This window comes from Eublepharis macularius, chromosome 5 (genome assembly GCF_028583425.1).
Source record: "Eublepharis macularius isolate TG4126 chromosome 5, MPM_Emac_v1.0, whole genome shotgun sequence".
In the NCBI taxonomy this organism is placed as follows: domain Eukaryota; kingdom Metazoa; phylum Chordata; class Lepidosauria; order Squamata; family Eublepharidae; genus Eublepharis; species Eublepharis macularius.
In genome coordinates, this window is record NC_072794.1 from 43,564,781 (window position 1) to 43,585,172 (window position 20,392).

The 20,392-nt window shown below is 40.7% G+C and overlaps 1 protein-coding gene across 1 annotated transcript in view; it reads right to left on the reverse strand.

The window, feature by feature from the left end:
* Nucleotides 1–20,392, reverse strand: part of KIF14 (kinesin family member 14) — a 40,634-nt gene extending 20,242 nt beyond the window's left edge. The window contains exons 1-15 of the mRNA XM_054980349.1: nucleotides 20,301–20,392; nucleotides 15,655–16,779; nucleotides 14,425–14,679; nucleotides 13,247–13,337; nucleotides 12,472–12,567; nucleotides 11,132–11,184; nucleotides 10,635–10,665; nucleotides 9,180–9,287; nucleotides 7,364–7,480; nucleotides 5,190–5,308; nucleotides 3,546–3,718; nucleotides 2,428–2,575; nucleotides 2,268–2,331; nucleotides 1,246–1,430; nucleotides 28–130 (exon numbers count right to left, since the gene is read on the reverse strand). Coding sequence (XP_054836324.1) covers nucleotides 28–130; nucleotides 1,246–1,430; nucleotides 2,268–2,331; nucleotides 2,428–2,575; nucleotides 3,546–3,718; nucleotides 5,190–5,308; nucleotides 7,364–7,480; nucleotides 9,180–9,287; nucleotides 10,635–10,665; nucleotides 11,132–11,184; nucleotides 12,472–12,567; nucleotides 13,247–13,337; nucleotides 14,425–14,679; nucleotides 15,655–16,779; nucleotides 20,301–20,392 — 2,760 coding nt within the window. The remainder of the gene's footprint in view (nucleotides 1–27; nucleotides 131–1,245; nucleotides 1,431–2,267; nucleotides 2,332–2,427; nucleotides 2,576–3,545; nucleotides 3,719–5,189; nucleotides 5,309–7,363; nucleotides 7,481–9,179; nucleotides 9,288–10,634; nucleotides 10,666–11,131; nucleotides 11,185–12,471; nucleotides 12,568–13,246; nucleotides 13,338–14,424; nucleotides 14,680–15,654; nucleotides 16,780–20,300) is intronic.

Consider the following 20,392-nt stretch of genomic DNA (forward strand, 5'->3'; position numbering starts at 1 on the left):
AATCTGTGTTTGTTCCAGTCAACTTACATGATGCAGAAACGTAGGGCCTGAAATGCATTTTCCATTAACGTATGTCTTTGCTTCTCCCAGTGGGGTAATGCTCACAGCACCTTCCTCGTGTTTGATAATGCTGCAAACAAGAAACATTACTTGGGAGGGGCTCGGAGAAGCAGCGCATGCTTGACTTGCAGGAGGTCCCAGGTTCAGTCCCTGGAAGCCGCAATTAAAGCACCTCGGATGAAAAGCGTCAAAAAACCCTTTATCCCATCTGAGACCCTGGAGAAACATTGCCACTCAGATCCAGAGGAGTTAGCCATGTTAGTCTGTAGTTGCAAAATAGTAAAGTCCAGTAGCACCTTTAAGACTAACCAACTTTATTGTAGCATAAGCTTTCGAGACCCACAGCTGTCTTTGTCAGATGCCACTCAGGTTAGACCTTAATGAGCTAGATAAACCAATGGCCTCACTCTGTAGAAGATCCAGAGGAGTTAGCCGTGTTAGTCTGTAGTCGCAAAATAGAAAAGAGTCCAGTAGCACCTTTAAGACCAACCAACTTTACTGTAGTGTAAGCTTTCGACAACCACAGTTCTTTTCATCAGATGCATCTGACGAAGAAAACTGTGGTTCTCGAAAGCTTATGCTACAGTAAAGTTGGTTAGTCTTAAAGGTGCTACTGGACTTTTTTCTACTCGGTAGAAGGCACCTTCATGTAATCTGATCAAAGGCCAAACAAATAAGAAATATATATTGATCGTTTTCGGATATACAGGTAGGTCAGGATGCAGAGCTGAATAGGCTCACAATAGCATACTTCTTTTTGTTAGAGAGCACACTCCCCTGCCACACCACAACAATCAGCTATAGAAACTTAGCTCAGTGTGGAAGGGCAGGTACTGCTCAAGAATCTATAGATCCCTGGGAGCCAGGGAAGTAGTTTCACTGTTTTTTCGGATCCTAGTTGTAGTTCATACTTCAGCATGCCAATCAAAATGATTAGGGCGGATTAAAAAAAACAGTTACATCACTCGACAAAGATGCTATCATCTGAAGCACATTAGAGTGGAACTCTGCTCCATTCACTTGCAAACAGCTACATGCTAGACTTGATTGTACACCTAAACAGGTTGCAACACATTTTTTTTTAGTGGAACTGCTTTTCTTTTATATGGTCAGAAGCTATGCATTATGGCAATAACTTATTCCTCATTGTGCAGGAAAGCATAATTCTTTAGAGAAAACACTTACCAGTGGTCATCAGCAATCAAGACTCCCGACAGCTGAATGTCATGATCTGAGTTTGGCTTGCATTTTCCAACTGTAGTTTGGCCTTCCTTTATCATATACAACAACACCTCCGAGAGCTGGGGGTCTTCGTTCAGGTTGACAAAGTTAGGCAGACTGTTGTCCACCTTGAATGTAATGCCTGCTTTCTAAAACGAATAATTCAGAAAGTCGGGAAATGGGGTGTTTACAAAAAGAATCTCACCAAGAAAACTGAACTGTCTATTCACTTGCTATTTGTGGGAATATAATGCCGGGATCAAAGTTCAACCAAGCTTCGTTGAGTTGGATCCAGTGATCCACAGATGCAAGGGTCTTTCCAGTTTTCACCTCCATCCAGCAGTCCTTTCTGATCCCAGGAAAGATTATTCTTGGAGTTTTGCAACCTACATGAAATCACCTCCGCCTGCTTCCTTCTGTGGGGCTGCTCTGACAGAAAAAGCAAGAAGGGTGATTTCATCCCCTTACCCCTGAAGTAGCCAGTCCCACAGGGGTCGTGTGACTCTGGGAATGAATTTCCCCAGGATCTGAAAGGGCTGCTGACGAGAGGAGAATATAGGGAAGTCTGCAATAATTAGTGCCTTCGACAGTACGATGAAGAAAGCTGACAGTAAGAAAACTGATTCGTTTGAGGTGTGGTGCTGGAGGAGAGTTTTATGGATACCACGGAAAGCCAAAAAGACAAATAAGTGGGTTCTAGATCAAATCAAGCCTGAATTCTCCCTGTAAGCGAAATGGCTAAATGGAGGTTGTCCTAACTGGTCACATCATGAAAAGACTCACTGGAAAAGACAGCACTGCCATGAAAAGAGGAAGCCCCACCAAGAGAGGGATTGATTCAATAAAGGAAGCCATGGCCTTCGGTTTGTAAGACCTGAGCAAGGCTGTCAATGATAGGACATTTTGGAGGGCACTGAGAAATCAGAAGCAATCTGACAGCACATAACACACACACACACACACACACACACACACACACAGTGTACCTGTAACGCCATTGTTTCTTCAAATTTCTTTTTTTCTGCTTGTTCAAGTTTTTCTTTCCAAGCCCTTTATAGTTCAAAACGAAAACTGTTATTCATGGAATAAAAACAAGTTAAAAAGTCAAGCAGGAGATCATGTTCAGAGGGGCAGGGATACCGTTACCTCTGCATCTCAGCCATCTCCCTCTCTTGATGGTGCAGCTTCATCCTCAGGGAGGTTATTTCTTGCACATAAAGTCTGTGTTTCTCAGGGTCAACGTTCTGAACATTCTTCTGAGCCAGTTTCAGTTTCTCAATTTCAGCTTTTAATTCTACATTGACCAAAAGGGCGCAGCAGTGAATCAAAACACACCCACAAATGTTTGGGCTTAAAATACACGACCGTTGCAAGATGCAAGTGAAGATTCATCACATTTACAAAATCCATTAAATTAAAAACAATCGATATAATTTTCAGTCCATGAATAGTAGTTGAGAGATAGTAGTTGAGAGATAAATAGTAGTTATCTCTCAATAGTAGTTGAGAGATAAAGCAATTTTTATTTTAGATCACCCTAGTAAATCTTACATTGAGACTGCAAGCTTAAGCGTGCTTATTAGAGAGTTATATGCAATTGAATTCACAGGGACTTATTTCCAAGTTTTAAAAAGTTAGAGATTTGGCTGCAGGGTGTAAGAACTGGATGATACAGGCCTACAATCCCAGGACAGAGTTATGTATATTGATTTCAATATATACATTTAAATCTTATCTGTAGGACAGAGACTAATGTTTGCGGTTTAAATATTCTATTTGGGTGCTGAACAAAGTCAATTGCTTGGAAATTAAGGAGAAAAAAATATTTGAGTTACTTAACATATTACATTTTGGGGACATATACCTATGATGTTTTAAGGGTATACTAATACTGAAAAATATGAATGCAAAAATATGTAGTTGCAAAGGTATGAAACAAATATACTTTATCAGGCAACTGCAACTGACGGCAAGCCCCTTAAGCTGTTAGCAAAAGTCTGGTTACTGTAGGCTACTAATGACCGTATTATTCTTTTCCTTGAAGCTGGCAATGTACTAGAGCAATTTTATCACACTGACATGTGAAATAAAAATCTGTGCACCTTCTGAGGATTTCAACTACACAGCTTTGCTCATGAGTTGTATTCCATTTTCCTGACCTCTCTTCTTGAATATACAAACTGTGGCAAACCCAGGCTTGTCTTGGCAGAACATGTGAAACAGGCCAGTTTTTGCAGAACAAGCATCGCGAGCGTCAAGCTTACCTTGGATTAACTTAGCATTCATGTCCTCATTTACTTTGGCAATGTTGATTATGAAACAAGCTTGCTTAGCGTATCGAAGGGTACTCAGAGTTTCCTCCACGTTACTGGCAGCAGGGCTTACTGTGGCAATCATAGCCGTTTTGGAATTTCCACCAAGGCTCTCCTTCAATAACCTTCGTTTGGAAGAAAAAGTCATGGTGACTTTTCCCCAGTCTGTATTTAGTCTTGTTTGTTCATTTGAACTCTAAAACAATATTTGATCTGAATGTATTTATGGAATCGTACTTTAATAGGATTAGGACAAGGGTGCCCAGCTTCTTTGCCCACAGAGCCAGAGGCTAAAAATTCCCAACCATGATGATGATGATGATAACAACAGCAACAACAATCTTCGATTTATATACCACCCTTCAGGACAACTTAACGCCCACTCAGAGCAGTTTACAAAATGTATTATTATCCTCACAACAATCACCCTGTTAGGTAAGTGGGGCTGAGAGAGCTGTGACTGACCCAAGGTCACCCAGCTGGCTTCAAGCAGGAGTGGGGAATCAAACCTGGCTCTCCATATTAGAGTCCTGCTGCTCTTAACCACTACACCAAACTGGCTCTCCAAGGTTCTCCACCCCACCTCCATGTCCTGGGCTGAAGAATCCCCTCAATACCAAAACAGAGGACCAAGCAAAGGCTTATGTGGTAACACAGTAGATTTAAAGGTGGTGGGGCTACTTTCTCACTGACAAGACCAGGTCCACATCTCTCTTTAAATCCATTCCAACACTGACTGGATTGCTGAGAGATGCCCTCTTTTTTCATCACTGGGAAGGCAGAGGACCTTGTAGGGCTCAAAACTGATATGGAATTGTTAGGCAAAATTCATGCAGCTCAAGTGGTGCTACTTCTTGTGGATTTGCTTAGGAAGCCACACAACCCACCAGAAAACAGAACACCCAGTTGTAACACTGTACTTCGATCCAGACCTCTCATCCCAAGCCTTCCCAGCACTGAAAGGACGTACGCCATGGGGCCTTCATAGTGCCACGGGGTCAGCAGATGCAACCTTGAATCACGGTGGAGACTAGTGAGAACTCTTGATTTGGAGTTTTGAAATTTGAGAGGGAATGTTTGATAATTATCTGATGAAGATTTCTTCCAAACAGTATTCAGCTAGCAAACGCTAAAATGATTAATGACCACCTCCTGAATATAGCATCTATTTCCTGAATTTCTGTTTGGATACATATTACATCCTTTGAATTCCTTCTAGAGATACAAGATAGACATACAATTTATTTGAATGGTTTATTTTTATCCTTGGTAAAAGAAAATAATTTCTGTACATATGATCTGGATATGTCACCTTTCTGTATATTTTGTTAGATCTTGTATATGGGACATTATATTGTTATTTCTATTGTGTATAGAATTTCAGTGCACTGTTACATCTTTGACAATTAATGGTATTGTCACATCATTTTATAAATTGTTTTAAAATACTCATTGTTTATCATCTGTGTTCTCCAGGTGGTTCATTTGACCTTTTTATACTTACATTTTGTACTCTTCTGTATAATTAATATAAGAAAGAATCAGTATAAAAACCAATACAGTTAGAAATGCATTCCGGCACATATGTGTACCTACCATGTAAGGACAGACTCACGGTAGGGAATGAACACTTTCTTCCTGCTCTGACATTGCTCAGACAGTGCAGAAATAACTTTCCCCAAAGTCAACAGGGATTTGTTAATACTCACACCTTCCTATACAAATGAGGAAAAAAGCAGAAATGTGTTGATGATATTGGCTTTCTAGATTCTCTACAAGCAGCATAAATAGCAATTCTTTAGGCTAATCCTTCTACGTGCCCTGTTACCATTGGAACCTCAAACCTATTAGAACTCTGTGATGTCATGCTGTACACAGTCACAGCTCTTTTGCTGTAAAGGTAGTCCCCTGTGCAAGCACCGAGTCATTACTGACCCATGGGGGGACGTTGCATCACAATGTTTCCTTGGCATACTTTCTACGGGGTGGTTTGCCATTGCCTTCCCCAGGTAATCTACACATTGCCTTCCCCAGTCATCTATACTTTAACCCCAGGAAACAGAGTACTCATTTTACCGACCTCGGAAGGATGGAAGGCTGAGTCAGCCTTGAGCCGACAACTTGAACCCAGCTTCTGCCAGGATCGAACTCAGGTCGTGAGCAGAGTTTGGGCTGCAGTACTGTAGCTTACCACTCTGCACCATGGGGCTCTCTTTTGCTGTACATACATATTAATTGTATCTATGTCCAGTCAGCATTGCACCAAGCCAGAGTCTGTGCTACCTTCAACATGGAGAGGTTAAGTTTTCTAATTGTGTCCAAGTCCGTCCACTAGCAGAAATCACTCACGTATGTTATTAACTTCTTATCTCTGTCTACCAATGGTACTAATATGGCTAATTGATAGATAAGATCACAACCACCAATGATATTAAAAGCAACAGTGCCTTGTATCCTATCACTCTACTCAGCAAAGTTTGAAGTGTTCCTCCAGGTTTCTTCTGACAGAAATAGCTCTTCCTTCAGTAGAACAGCCACTTCCATAGGAGGAAGGCATCAAAGCTTTGATGAACATGGCAACAGAATAAAAGCCAGGGTGGGTTTTTTCCCATGCGTATTTGAAGCTTACTTAGATGAAAGATGCTAAATGAATCTTTATCACACTTTTCCTGCAGGAACCACACTGTTCTAAAACCTACTGTGTAAGCAAACAAGAGCATATCTTCTGCAGTAGCAATCGGCTATGTCCCCCAATACAGCCACAAGTGCCTGGCAGGATCACGGCATCACATTTCCAGCTGTTGCTCTTGAGGAAATTACTACTGTGGGGCAGGGATGTAACCAGTGATGGGTCAGGTGAGACGTCACTCCCCCAATTCAGAGGAGAATGCATGCATCAGGGTGACTGGGGTGTACAGGAAGCCTTTCCAGTGTCCTCACTGGCCTATAGTTTGGGTTGGTTGGTTTTTTTCAAAAAAGGTTATCGAAACAGGAATAAAGGTGCCAGGAAACTGCAACGGGCATGCCAGATCACCACTGCAAATGATTCACACCTATTTGTGTACACAGTAGACTTCCCAGCAGCGACCACTCCGCAGTGGCGCAGCCCATGCTTTGCCTGCAAAAGATCCCCAGAGATTTAACTCCTCCCACCTCAGATTAACAGGATCTGAAGTAGTAGAGCTAGAAGTGCCATCTGCCAGGCACCCTGGAGGGTTGTATTTGGAATGGCTTGTGGGTGGTCTATCTTGTACGAAATTTATAGCTGTCGATTTTGTTGTATTTGACATAATAAAAAATTAATTTTTTTAAAAAAAAGGTACCCTGGAGGGCTGCTTTGCCTGTACAAACAGACAACACAATACTCCAAGACAGACCAGTGTTCAGATCAGTATATGGAAGCTTCATATTTTCATAAATATTTCAGTTCCTCTAGCAAGTTCAGTTGTACAAATTATTCTGTAGCAAAGATTGCTTGGCATGGAGACCAAGCCCTTCCATTGAACACCTGCCTATCATTAGACCAGGGAAGGACTGTGGGGCAATGGAAGAGCAGCTGCTTTGCATGCAGAAGGTTGTAGGTTCAATCCCCTGCACCTCCAGGTAAAAGGATTGAGCACTTTATGGAAGGAATGACCTGCTGCTACTCAGAGCAAACAATACTAACTTTGATAGACAATGTTCTGATTTGGTATAAGGGAGCTTCATGTGCTCCTGATTTGTGAGTAAGCAGAAGTGTCCTGCGCAGTATCTCACATACACATTTTTACCTTCAGTCTGTCCCCACTGGTTTGAGATGCTGAGCAGCGTTCACTGCCTGCCAAATCTATTAGATTCACACGGCTGATAATTCTATGTTCGCATTCCTCCTTCCCCACAATATCGGTCTAAAGCAAGGAGACAGCCACAGTTAGACACCTCTACCTAATATGCAGTGCTGTGTTCAGAATCAGTATCAATCGGAAGCACATGCTAGCTTTAACATTCTTTGTACAGTATATATTTTACTAACCTGTTTTCTTCCTCTTTCTATACTTTATACGTTCAGCTTTGAGGCGCGCATAGCTCACCATGGACGATCAAACAGGAGCTCAGGCTATTGACAAATAGAGTGTAGCTTTTTCAAAGGGATTAATGCAATCCAGACCCATTGAAAATCAAAGGGCACACCAGCTTTCAAAATAAAGCAAGCTATGCCGGGACTCATGAACATTTACAAGGAGGCTGATTTCCGCTCCCTTTATACTCGCCAGTATTCAGCAACCACTGGGAGAACATTTTAATCTTCAAGGATATTCCACAGCTGACCTAAATGTGGCAGTTCTCCTACAGAGAAGCTTCAGAAGATTACAAGGCAAGATTGCTAGACCTGAATTCATCAACAAGACAATAGACCCCCTCCAGGGCTGAATAGGGACAAAGGATTCTTACCTCATTACAGATGCTAATTTTCTGCATTTCCCACCTCTATGTATATCTCCAACTCTAATCAAGTTGATTATCTTTTGCTTGTACCTCTGGATCCTGACTACAAATGGCCCTTCTTTGCAACACCCCTCCCACCGTCAGACCTGGATATAAGAATGGATGGATCTTTGTTCCTATTTGTATCTGATGGAGTCAGCTTTGACTCTCAAAAGCTTATACCCTAGATAATTTTGTTGGTCTTTAAGGTCTTTAAGCTACTGGGCTGGAATTTTGTCCTCCCCACATCTAAATATTTTGCTGTAGAAAGCATTATCCCCCTTTGCCATCAAAAGGATTCTGGGGCAGGGGGTGGATTCATCTGTGACAGGACACACATCTTCAGAGCTCAGAAATCCTTTTTCTTGGGATTACTTCCCTACATCAACAGGCAATGGCATGCATTGCCCTCTGCTGAAGGAAATGTTCCTTAGTATCCGCTTCATTTTTATCCCACCCTTCCTTCAAAGAACTGAGGGCTGCATTATTTTTATATATATTGTTTCCTTCCTCCATTTTATCCCTGTGAGGTGGGTTAGGCTGAGAGTCCAGCCTACTGAGATTCATGGCTTTGTGAAGATTTCAGTCCTGGACTCTCCAGTCCTATATTCTAATCACCCAGGTACAAACCCCTCCTTTACCATGGAAGCTCCCTGGGTGACCTCAGGCCTGTCATACCTGCTACCTCATACCCAAGCTACCTCACAGGGTTGTTGTGAGGATAAAATAGGAGGGAAGAACGATGCTGAGAGCTGCTTTGGATCCCCCCCATTGTAGAGAAAAGCAGGGTATAAATATCTAAATATGAAATTTAAAAAAACATGCAGGCAGAACAGGAAAACTAAGAACAACTCCTTCAATGAAGTCACTGTCCCAGTAAACAGTGAGCAGGATAAACATGAACGAGTGAAACAGAGTATTCTGTGTAGTACCTTCCATGTGTGAGGAACAAGCAGTTACTACTACACACTGCCCTTTCTTAAAAAGCAGGACAGTGGAAGACTAAAGGCAACACAATATTAAAATATACATTCTTTCTCTAGACTGTACAGAAATAATTACATTTCTACTCGTGTTCCATTGCATTATTCAGCCATTAAAAACAAGTCAGCCACACAGTACCTTTGTTTGCGTCATTACAAGGGTGAAAACAGAATGTGACCTAGAACTCTTGTCATTCATGCCAGTGGCAGCGGTAGCTCTCTGTTTATTTCCTAGCTGGAGCCAGCTCTGATAATGCAGATTAGGAGATATAACATAAAAGGGTTTTAAAAGCAAGCTGAATGCACGGAGCCTTCAAATAAATGAAAAAAAAACATCAACAGCACAGGAAGAGCTAATAAAATGAGCTATTATTTATCTAGATTACAACCTCTGACAGGCGGACAATAATGAGCGCATCATTTTAAAATCATTGAAAGAAAATTGCTTATTCCTTAGCTGCTAAGACTGCAATATAGTCCCCTCCAGCCCTGAATGCACACGCCAGTCTGCTGAGCCTTGCCAGAAAATCAAGAAACCAAGTGTAACCATCCCTACCATGCAAAGTTGCCACTACACCACCAGCCTTGCAGCACTGTGGCAGCCCATACCAGTCACGCCTCATCCTCTGACAGGCTTGTGAGGTACAGGGCCAATTGGATAGCTCCTGAATGCTGTACCATTTTTCCTAATGGTCATATTTCCCCTTAAGGTGCTAATTAAGCTGATTATAACAACTTCCATTGATCTATCTTTTAGCCCAGAATTGGATGGCTGGTTTTGGTTGATTTCGGATTTTATTTGTATTCTGCCACCATAACATTTTTCAGTAGCAGCCAGGGCCAGATCTAGGGTTGCCGGCGCCCAGGGCAGGGTTGCCGGCGCCCTTGTCTGACCTCTCTTGCCCTCATTACTTCTGTGACGTCATTGCGCAGGGCGGAGCGTGCTGCCCATGTGGTGCGCTAGCGGAGGCAGCGTGCGGGGCTGGGAAGCCACCCGCACCATTTGCCTCCCCGCAGGACAGGGGGTGGCGGGCCACCCCCTGTCCTGCAGAGAGGTGAACGGAGCGGTCAGCCTCGCAGCCCCCCACGCTGCCTTTTGTCCCCATAGGACAGGGGGCGGCTGGCTGCCCGCCCCCTGTCTTGTAGGGCAAGCGAAAGGCTGTGAGGCTGCCCGCACTGCTGCCCGCGCACTCCCGGCAGCTGGCAGCTGCTCCCAGTGCCCCTCCCTGGCAGTGCCGGGGGCAGACTACCCCCCCTGCCCCCCCGATCCAGCCCTGGTAGCAGCAATTAAGTACAGTTGCAAATGAATAAATAAAAACAAAGACCGACAATTTCTCATAAATACTCAGAGAGCAATAAAACCAGAGTTTTTGATCCTGAAGTAATTGTCTACCAGTGCAAACTCCTGCTTTACCAAACTAATTGCAGTTCAATTGTTTTAAATATTTACTTGGATAGAAACAGTGGAGATGTTTGGTTAATGAGGTATATTCTTCTATGATATTTAGTTATGAACTCTGGAAATTCTCTCTAAAAGTAATTATTTTTATAAATGTATCATGAAAGGTTCATAATTTTTTGAAAAAAATCTTACCTGGATATCTGCATAAGAACTGACCACATTCCTAAAAAGACACAGACGTTATTTACTGGGGGGAGGGTCATGTTCAACAAAACTTAAGCATATAAAAGCAAAAGTCTGATACCATAGAATGTTCAATGAAATCAATTGGGTAAGAAATGAGTTTTAGCTTTATCCCCAAAACAGAAAACAACACCTTCTCCTTAGAGACTCATTCGAATGTAAAAAGTATTTTGTATCATACTGCATTTGTGTTAGTGAAGTGGCCAGTCCCTATTAGTTAAGCTATTATGACATCACTGAACAGTCATAAACACTCCAACTAAGAAAATGAATAACAGCCAGATTTTTACAGACCAGTTTCCAACACAGAATAGGAAGCCATACATTTAGCACAGGATAACTAGCCAATTCCATGGCAGCACACTTCTTGTTAGGTTTATAATTAGCAAGTTGTATTAGAGATCGGCACCTAGACATATGTGAACTTTTACTACATGAAGACTTACACTGTCAGATCTTCCACATAGGGTCCAAAGATTGGATGTTCTCTTACACGAAGCTATTAATCAGAAACAAAAGTGAATATTAGAGACCTGAATTATTCATATCAATTATTTGAGGGAGAAATGTCATAAATCAATATGTATTTTGAAAATCCTCAAAATGATCCACTCCTACACTATAAGGGTTCGTTCTATTTTAACAGATGAAGCATATCCAAAGCTAGTCACTGCGAGAATCATACCAGACAAAGTAGTATATAGACTGAAAGCTTTAGGAGAAACTTTATAGTACTCAAAACTATGTTACAAGAACAGGATACTGGCATAAAATAGAGCAGAGAAAAACAGTAACAAGCTCCCTCAAAAAATCTCATCAAGTAGGAGCAGTTTAGGTGGTCTCCTGTCTGCAGCAGAGCTGCTCATCCATGTGGTTGCCAACAAGACTGGAGAAAAGTGCCCTGTCCTTTTAATAGAGGCATAATGCATAGAAATGGGCAGCTGAAGTTTTTGATGGCATGGAGGTAAATAACATCAGTGTGGGGTAGGCATTAGTGTCAGACTAGGATCTAGGAGATCCAGGTTTGAATCCCCATTTTGCCATGTAATCTTGCTGGGTGATCTTGGGCCAGTCATACACGCTCAGCCTAATCTACCTCACAGGGTTGTTGTGAAAATAAAATGGAGGGGAGAACAATGTTGTAAGCCACTTTGGTTCCCCAACAGAGAGAAAGCCGGGGTATAAATTTAATAAACATTCCCTTAAGCCTCTAATAACAGGACAGAACATTGTTTCTCGAGGTAGCTAGCAACCATACACATGATCCCTTACAAGTATCTATGCATTTGACACTTGTAACAGCAATGATTATTGTTCTCACCTAAGGCATTAATCTAGTTCCTCATGATTTTTAGACTAACTATATCCCAAAGCTATGATTTGATACACTAATATCTTACGATTCAAACTCAAGACTACATTGGGAATTCTGCAATTAGGATCTGCCTCTTAATAACAAATTACACTAATTAACAACCTCGTGTGCCTGTATTAAATATCAGAGATGTGGGGAAGGATATCCAAGTTTTTAATCCTTTCCTCCTCCAGTGTTATTTTCCCTACCAACATAAATCCCTCCACCAAAAAAACCCACAGGACTTGCAGTGAGGAGAAAACAGACTACCAGAGCAACCTCCCCACACTCCCCCCAGTGCCATTTCCGAGCCATCAAAGCAGTTGTGCGGGTTGTAAACTGGTCAAAACAACAAAACAAGAAAACCTAACCATGGATCTCCTACACACCTAATTTGTCACTTAAATATGTAGAACAAGAATAGTAACTTACAGGCTGTTTCCTCTGTCCATTTTCATTTCTGAAGACAAGTAAATCATGAATTTTTTCATTGTAGACTTCAAAATAGCTCATCTCAAGGTGGTAAGTCTAACAAAATACAAACAGTTGGACTGATAGTTACATACACATTTTAGAAATGTGGCACTCTAACTACTTTGCTTCTATTGGTATCAAAGATTATAAGAGTTTGGATGGCACCTAGAATTACAGCACGTGCAGGGGGGAGCAATGTTTCCGGTAGGAGGAAAAATAAGGCAATAGTATCACAAAAGGATGAAAAGCATGATCTGAAGGAACAGAATAGGTTCTTTTGGCAGCAACATGATCACAAGAATATGTGACAATTATGTACATGTGATCAAGTCTATAACAAAATGTACTGCTGGAACTCGATATACCAGTTAGGGTGCAGTAATATACCATGAATGTATATACATACACTTACCTCACCCAATTTCCACTTTTCTCCTACAATTTTTTGAAAGTGAGAGAACAGTAGAAAATGAGTGGGACATCCAGATTGTTTTAAATTTTGCACACAGCAGCGGGTGCTCATGATGGCAAGACTTGGGCTTAAATCCAACAATACCTAAGCTGTTTCCAGAATCTTTAACACCTTTAATGGACATCAAAATGACCAAAAGTCTGTGATACTGAGAACAAATCCTATTGGCATTTGAAGTGTAACAATTCTGGTTTATCTCAAGGGTTTTCCTCTTACCAACAAGGGGGGGGGGGAGTTCAAACCAACATACTAACGAAATACCTGCTGCGATTCCGTATCTGCTATCTGAGTAAAGAGATCTTCACAAAATCTTGGTATTATTCCTCGTTCAGCATCATCAAATCCCATCATGCTGTAATCACACACACACACACACACAATTATACATATTGTATATATTTGTAGGCTCAGTTTTCAGCTCTGCAGAACGAGCTTTCACATTCCTCTAACCTAGCATTACTATGTAGCAGGTAACAGATTTAAACAAGAACCTTTAGCTAAACCAGCAGAACTTACCCATAGAATGCTATAACAATTAATAAATATTGAATTTAAAGTTTAACAGACAAATATATTAGGCTTGTTGGGGAAATTTAACTACTTTGCTGCATCTCTGATGCAAATCCATAATTGCTGACTTATCTGACAATTTGTTATAAAACATCAAATGTGGATATACATTAAGGAAAGATCCGTAATAAGTTATCCCTCAAACATTCAACCAAGGTTATTAACAGTAACTTTACTGGTGGGATGCTGGGAATTCAGGCAACTGAAAGTGACAGAAACTGCTTAAAACAGAACCCTAATGCACAGCACCAATAACTACATGAAAAAGCAGTTTGCTGTCTTCATCTGCATGGTTCACACCCACGGCAGCCACTTGCAAAGAAATTGACATACATACTTATCCGTATGGCTGGAAGTAGCGGACTGTCACCTCCCATACTTTAAGTGATACTTCTGCTCATCTAAATCCACACTATGTTGGCAGGCAATATTGGGGCAATTCATAATTATTCTACTTGGCAGACATACAGCATTCAAAAATACTTCACATGTATTCTCATCAATCCATACCTCAAATCTATTTGAAGGAAGCTCAGTTTTATTATTATTTTATCACAGTCTGAGTAATGACAAACTTGCCCAAGGCTATCAGGTGAGCGCATGGCATGGACTAGATTTAAGCTCAGAATTCAATTTTGTATTCTTAATGTTTTGTTAGTTCTCCCAAGACTAAACAACATAAACAGCATAGTTATCAACAGGCTGTCATAACAGAATCATCTCTATTAAAGTTGATATAATTTTATTCAGATACAAATCTGAGGAGAATTTCTCCATACTTTTACTTTGGTTTCCTTCAAGTCAGTGTAGCATTTCAATAAAAAGGTCACACACACAATACAACATGCAACATCATCAATCCAACTTACGTGTAGGACTTCCCAGAGCCAGTCTGTCCATATGCAAAGAGGCAGGTGTTATATCCTTCAAAGGCTCTTTTCAGGAGAGGTACAGCCACTGACTGATAGATCATCTCTTGGTTTGCAAAGTTATCATGATGCTTATCAAAAGACCAGAATGAAAAGTCAAAAATGAAACTGTACACTTGTTTTGTATCTGGGTGGTGAACAACAGTCTCTTGTCCAGCCATAGATACCACCTGCAATGTTTCTTCTGTTTTGTCTCTGAATAAGACACAAAATAAAATGTTTTACAGAAAAGCTCAACACATTTCCCAACAATGATTTCCTGACCTGAATTGCTTCTAAGTAATGGTTTTGAAAGTATATATAAAATTATATGGAAAAATCCAGAAGCAGTACTTGCTGACCAAAAGCACCAAAAACTATTATACAGACCATCAAATTTAACAAATAAAATAGTAATGCTTAAAAGTATACTGGAATAAAGCTGTTTAGACCCTATTGTATATCATTAAAAAGCAGTGGGCCTTGATAAACTCTCTAGGATTATAGTAACACAGCAAAAGTAACACACTTCTAATACTTCTTAAGTACATATCATTCAAGGCTGAACTACAAATATGAAATCCAGGACTGAAAAAACAGCTTGCTAAATCTTACATTAGTCCTGGAAATGTATAGTACAGTAAAAGTTTTGTTAACTGGCACTCGGTGAACCAGAGAACTCAGTTCACCAGCTTGTCTGGCACCAAAGTGCATCTCCTGAGCATCCCCCCTACACACTGCACCTGAGCACAAATTGTCATTTGAGCAGAGCAAGGCCACTTGGTCTAGCCAACTCAGTCACATACCCATCACTGATCAAACCCAGAGAAGAGAGGGCAGTAGAGCCAAAAGGGCAGAGGAGCAAACTGCCCATTTGACATTGCTTCCCTCATGTCATCAGGAAAAATCTTTGTAAACCAACATTTGGTTAACCGGCAATCTCCATCCCCTGTGGATACTGGTTAACAAAGTTTTTACTGTACTGGTTTTCCTCAGACTGGAACAGAGCTGATGCCTATGAAAACCTAGAAGATGGCTCATGAAAATTTAATACAGAAGCTAACCATAAGATATTATCACTAGAAAAAATATTATGCCACGGAACATTATGGTAGACGAACATAAAAATCTGTATTATTTCAGAGAGGAATTCTGAAATTTCTGACAAAATATAGTAACAAAATGACAGACCTGGTGCTGAAGGGACGTACTCTCACTGCCACAGTCACTTTACTGTTTTCTATTTTGAAAGGGTCATCTTTGGGGCACATGTTCGGAACCGGAGCATCTTCTTTCAGCAAAGCAATTTGAGTGTCCGTGCTGTTTTCTCGTCCCCTTCCATTTTTATGACTTAGAGAGAGAGGATTAGAAATACTGGCTTTCTTCTGAGAGATTACTGGTAAACCTGTTGTCTTGTTCCTTATGGTGGAAATAGCAGGACTTTTGGCATCCTGAAAAGGTCCACATTTTGCTGTAAATTTAATTCCTTCTGCTATCACTTTCCTTGGTGTCTTTTGTCTTTCCAAATTTTCATTTTTGACAGATCTCTTGTGTTCACTGCCAATCTCGTTTTGCTTACTGAAATTCACTTTTTCAGCCAGTTTTAATGTCCTGTTTTCAAGTTTTGCAGCTGTTAAGAGCACTGAACTAACAACTTCATTTTGTGACTTGGCACCAACTGCACTATGTTTCAAAGGAGCATAATTACCAGTACCATTGGAACCATTATGATTTAAAAGGAAATCATTTTTCAGTTCTGAATTTCTCTTTATATCTGTGCAGCCTTTGAGTGACTCAAGACCATTTTTAACAAATGGAGTGTCCTGGCAGTTACATTTTGGTGGAAATAAAGTTTCATTGCTCTTTTGTGCTAGAGATTCTTCATTTTCTGTCCTCCCTTCATGCGTGTTATTTATTTTACACTTCTCATTTGATCCAGTCCTCAGGCGCCGCTGTAATGTTAGCCGTCTCTGGGTTTCTGTAGTTTCACTGTCCTGTGTGGCATGATGGTCTAAGTGTTCTTTGCTTGTCACTGTTCTTCTCTGGAGGCTCAGCTTCTTGCCTTCGTTTACCACTGAAGCATCACCCACTTTCTTACAGGCAGAAATCACATATGTTCTATTTATCCCTTCAGTTTTGTTCAGGGACTGTGGTGGTGGAGTGCCTCTGCCCTTTTCTGATGCTCGTGACGTAACCTGAGGCCCAAACTTGTTGCTTTTAGGAATGCCATTTTCTGAGGGTAACTTTTGTGATGAAGCACCAAGAATATCAGTATAACATCTTTTAGGCACAGTATAGATAGGCATTTCAAGCAAGCTGCAATTGCAAGACTGAAACTTATCTTCTGTAAGCTTTTCCAGGGGAATACACTTGACTTCTAATCTTATTTTCTTTATAATGCATCACCATGGGATCTGTAAAACAAAATTATTCTCTAATGTATACTAAACTGTTCCTCAGCTAGGTAATCTACATTTAACACTGAACAAAGGAGGAAATTCCTAAGAGACCACTAATACAATAATGAAGATTGTCTAAGTATAAATAAATACAATTTATAGGTCAAACCAAGTGTAGCAATATGTAATAATATAATTGTGATATTATAGGGACATTGTGATAATTGATTAGTAATGTGATTTCTCCACAGGTTCTGGTTGTGATATGAACAAACCATTGCTCAATTGTAGTAGAAGGATATTATATTATATTATTACATATGTTTTGACCAAAATATTGCTATACTTGGTTTGACCTATAAATTGTATTTATTTATACTGAGACAATCATTATTGTATTAGTGGTCTCTTAGGAATTTCCTCCTTTGTTCAGTGTGTATTTGGGACCACTTTCCCTCATTATTATTATACTTAATCTACATTTAAACCAAATATATTTCCAAAGGTATGAGGAAGGTAAAGCCATCGTGACAGCAGATTAAAAAAAACTGTTTAAGTTTAAACAGATTCTACATTATTTTTTTTAAGTAGTTAAATTGTGTGATTTTTAAATAACTCTTGTCTAAAAGGAAATTTGAATTGAAAACACATGACATTCTATCAGTAAAATCCTAAGCAGAGTTATTTCAGTCTAAGTCCATTGACTTCAATTTATTTATTTATTTATATTTTCTTTGGATTTCTATTCTGCCCTCCCCACAAAGGGCTCAGAGTGGATTACAACATTTTAAAAACACATTAAAATTAATCTATACAATTAAAACCATAAATAGTTTTCAAAAAATTCACACGTAAAAATATACACTCGGCGGCAATCAAGAGCAGCAGACACAGCTCGACAAGATAAGGTGGTGGACAACCCTAGTAGGGAGGGATTCAGGTTTTATTCTTCTCCATTTTTTCAGCCGGTGGAGGCCCAGCCCAACCTCAACCATATGCCTGGTGGAACATCTCTGTCTTACAGGCCTGGCAAAACAATAACACATCCTGCCGGGCCCTGGTCTCAGTGGACAGAGAGTTCCACCAGGCTGGAGCCAGGACCGAGAATGCCCTGGCTCTGGTTGAGGTCAGGCAGGCCTCCTTGGGGCCAGGGACCACCAATAGATGTTTCTTTCCCAATCGGAGCATCCTCTGGGGCACATATGGGGAGAGGCGGTCTCGCAGATATGCTGGTCCCAGTCTGCATAGGAACCAGAATTGCACTATAAATGTCTTAAATCTCAACTCATGAATCTCTGCTGAAGAGAATTAAAACTTGCTTTTCAATGGAAAAGGGACAACTTCTGAGTAAACTTCTGAGTAAAAAACATTAAGATACAATTGGTCATACACTGTATTTATTATTGCAACAAATTATGAATATAGTGGAATACTGAACAGTATGGATGCTTACTTCACACCTCATGGAGAACACTGGCCAGTAGTCTAACAACCTTGCTTCTGGTAGAACATTCTGAGCCCTTTGCCTACAAACCCACACTCCCAAGTCTGTAGTGGGTGATTATCCTCCTTACTCTGTAAGTGATCTTACTAAGAACTTTCCACAAGTTTTGAACCAATCAGCACTTCACTGACAGTGCAATCCTAAGCAGAGTTACTCCAATCTAAGCCCATTGATTTCAATGGGCTTAGACTGGAGTAATTCTGCTCAGGATCGCACTGTAATTTCACAATTGCCCTCCTTTCCTCTAATTATGTATTGCAAAAAGTTTGTGGGCTGCACAACCAGAAGTTCTGGATTATGCTGATAAGAAGCATAAAAGTTTGATTCATAGCAATTCTTTAAAACCTATCTTTTCTCTTTCTTTCAATCATGATAGTGCTACTGCTAGACGGAGAAGCCTTCTAGGATCTCAGAGTAAAGATCTCTCTCCCTCCAAGGATGAGTTCCCAACACACTACTGCCCAAATATTTCTAGCCCCATTCAGCCCTTCCAGTTAGATAGTGCCGTTCTCTACCCACACATCACCAATATTCCTTCCCCACCTAAAGATTAACTACCGGGAGGAAAGGCCAGTGCAAAGTGGGCAAAGGGAAACCCAGTTCTATTTTGCGTTGGAACCAGGTTCCCCACTTCATGCAAATATTTGGGCAAGGTACTTCCTTCCTCAAGACTAAAGGGAATGGCAAAAGAGATTCTAGATAATACTAATCTTTACAACTGGGGTTTGCTAGATCAGACACCTCTAGAATATTGCGTAATATTACGTAATTGTTTCTCTGTATTTCAGTGCATCTCAGAAGACAGCTTATTGTTTACATTTTGATTTAACAGCCCTTTTTAACTGATCAAGATAAACTTATCAGGACCCTGACATGTAACTGTTAATACTATTGGTGGCATTGCATGACAACCAAGCAACCAGCCTGTTGTTCACCTATCACACAAATCTCTCCACCCCCACCACCCTAGTCACTCTATTTGAGGAAATGCTGGTAGAGATCCTTCCTCATTGCAATAGAGGTCAACGAGATAACCTGCATATGCTTCCGGGAAAACTTTGATCTGTTCCTAAAAAAGCATACTTAAGCATCAGTTAGAAGGCATCACCCAAGGTTTTGAGACACAAGAATAATCCAGGTACAAGCGTGTTTTCAATCCTCCTCCTCCATTCACAGCTTCCTAGAAGCAATGCTCACAAAATGCATACTCACAATCACTTAAAACAGATCTGTTACTCCTTCAGACTTTTAAACATCCTTTGTACTTGCACAGAGAAAGCTGACATGGAGTTTCTCCCCTGCCATTCAAGTACGTGATTAAAGATAAAGTGAGTATCCTAATGTTAGAGATGCTGAGCAAAGAACAAGCCAGTAATAGTTATTTCAGGGTAACACTAACGTGGGATACAGGGTTTACAATTAGTCAATGAGGGAGTTCCTAGGTTAGACAGGAATCCCTCTTAGACCAGCATATAGTGTTCAATAAAAGCCAGCCAACACCTTGAAACTCACAAACATCTTCAGCGTCTGATGGGTAGGACTGTACGTGGAAGCTTTCTGTTGCTCATGTTCATAAATATTTTATGCGGGTCTTTAAAAAACTGTATCGTTTTTGTCTGTAAGTCACCTTGAGTGCCTTGGACAGAGAAATGATTACAGGGAATGAAATTTTGATTAGATGACCATATTAGGCATTTAGCAACAAAGAGGGAGGGGGAAAATAAATGCTTCAGATGCCTTAGGGCTGAACCGTATCATTGTTTTCTGATGGGAGGGAGAAGAGGAACAGCACATAATTTAAAAAAAAATCCATGCGAAGCTGGCAGGGCTGAGTTTCAGACATGCAACACCAGCCTACTGGTCTCAAGGAAGCTCCGACTACAGCAAATGCACGAAAAACCCCTCACGCTGGGAGGCTTTTTAAGTTATCCCACCTAGACCGCAGAATCCATGACTGGACGGCGAAATTCCCGACAAAGCGAGGCAAGAGAAGGATGCGTCCCCCTAAGCGACTCCTTCCCCGCAT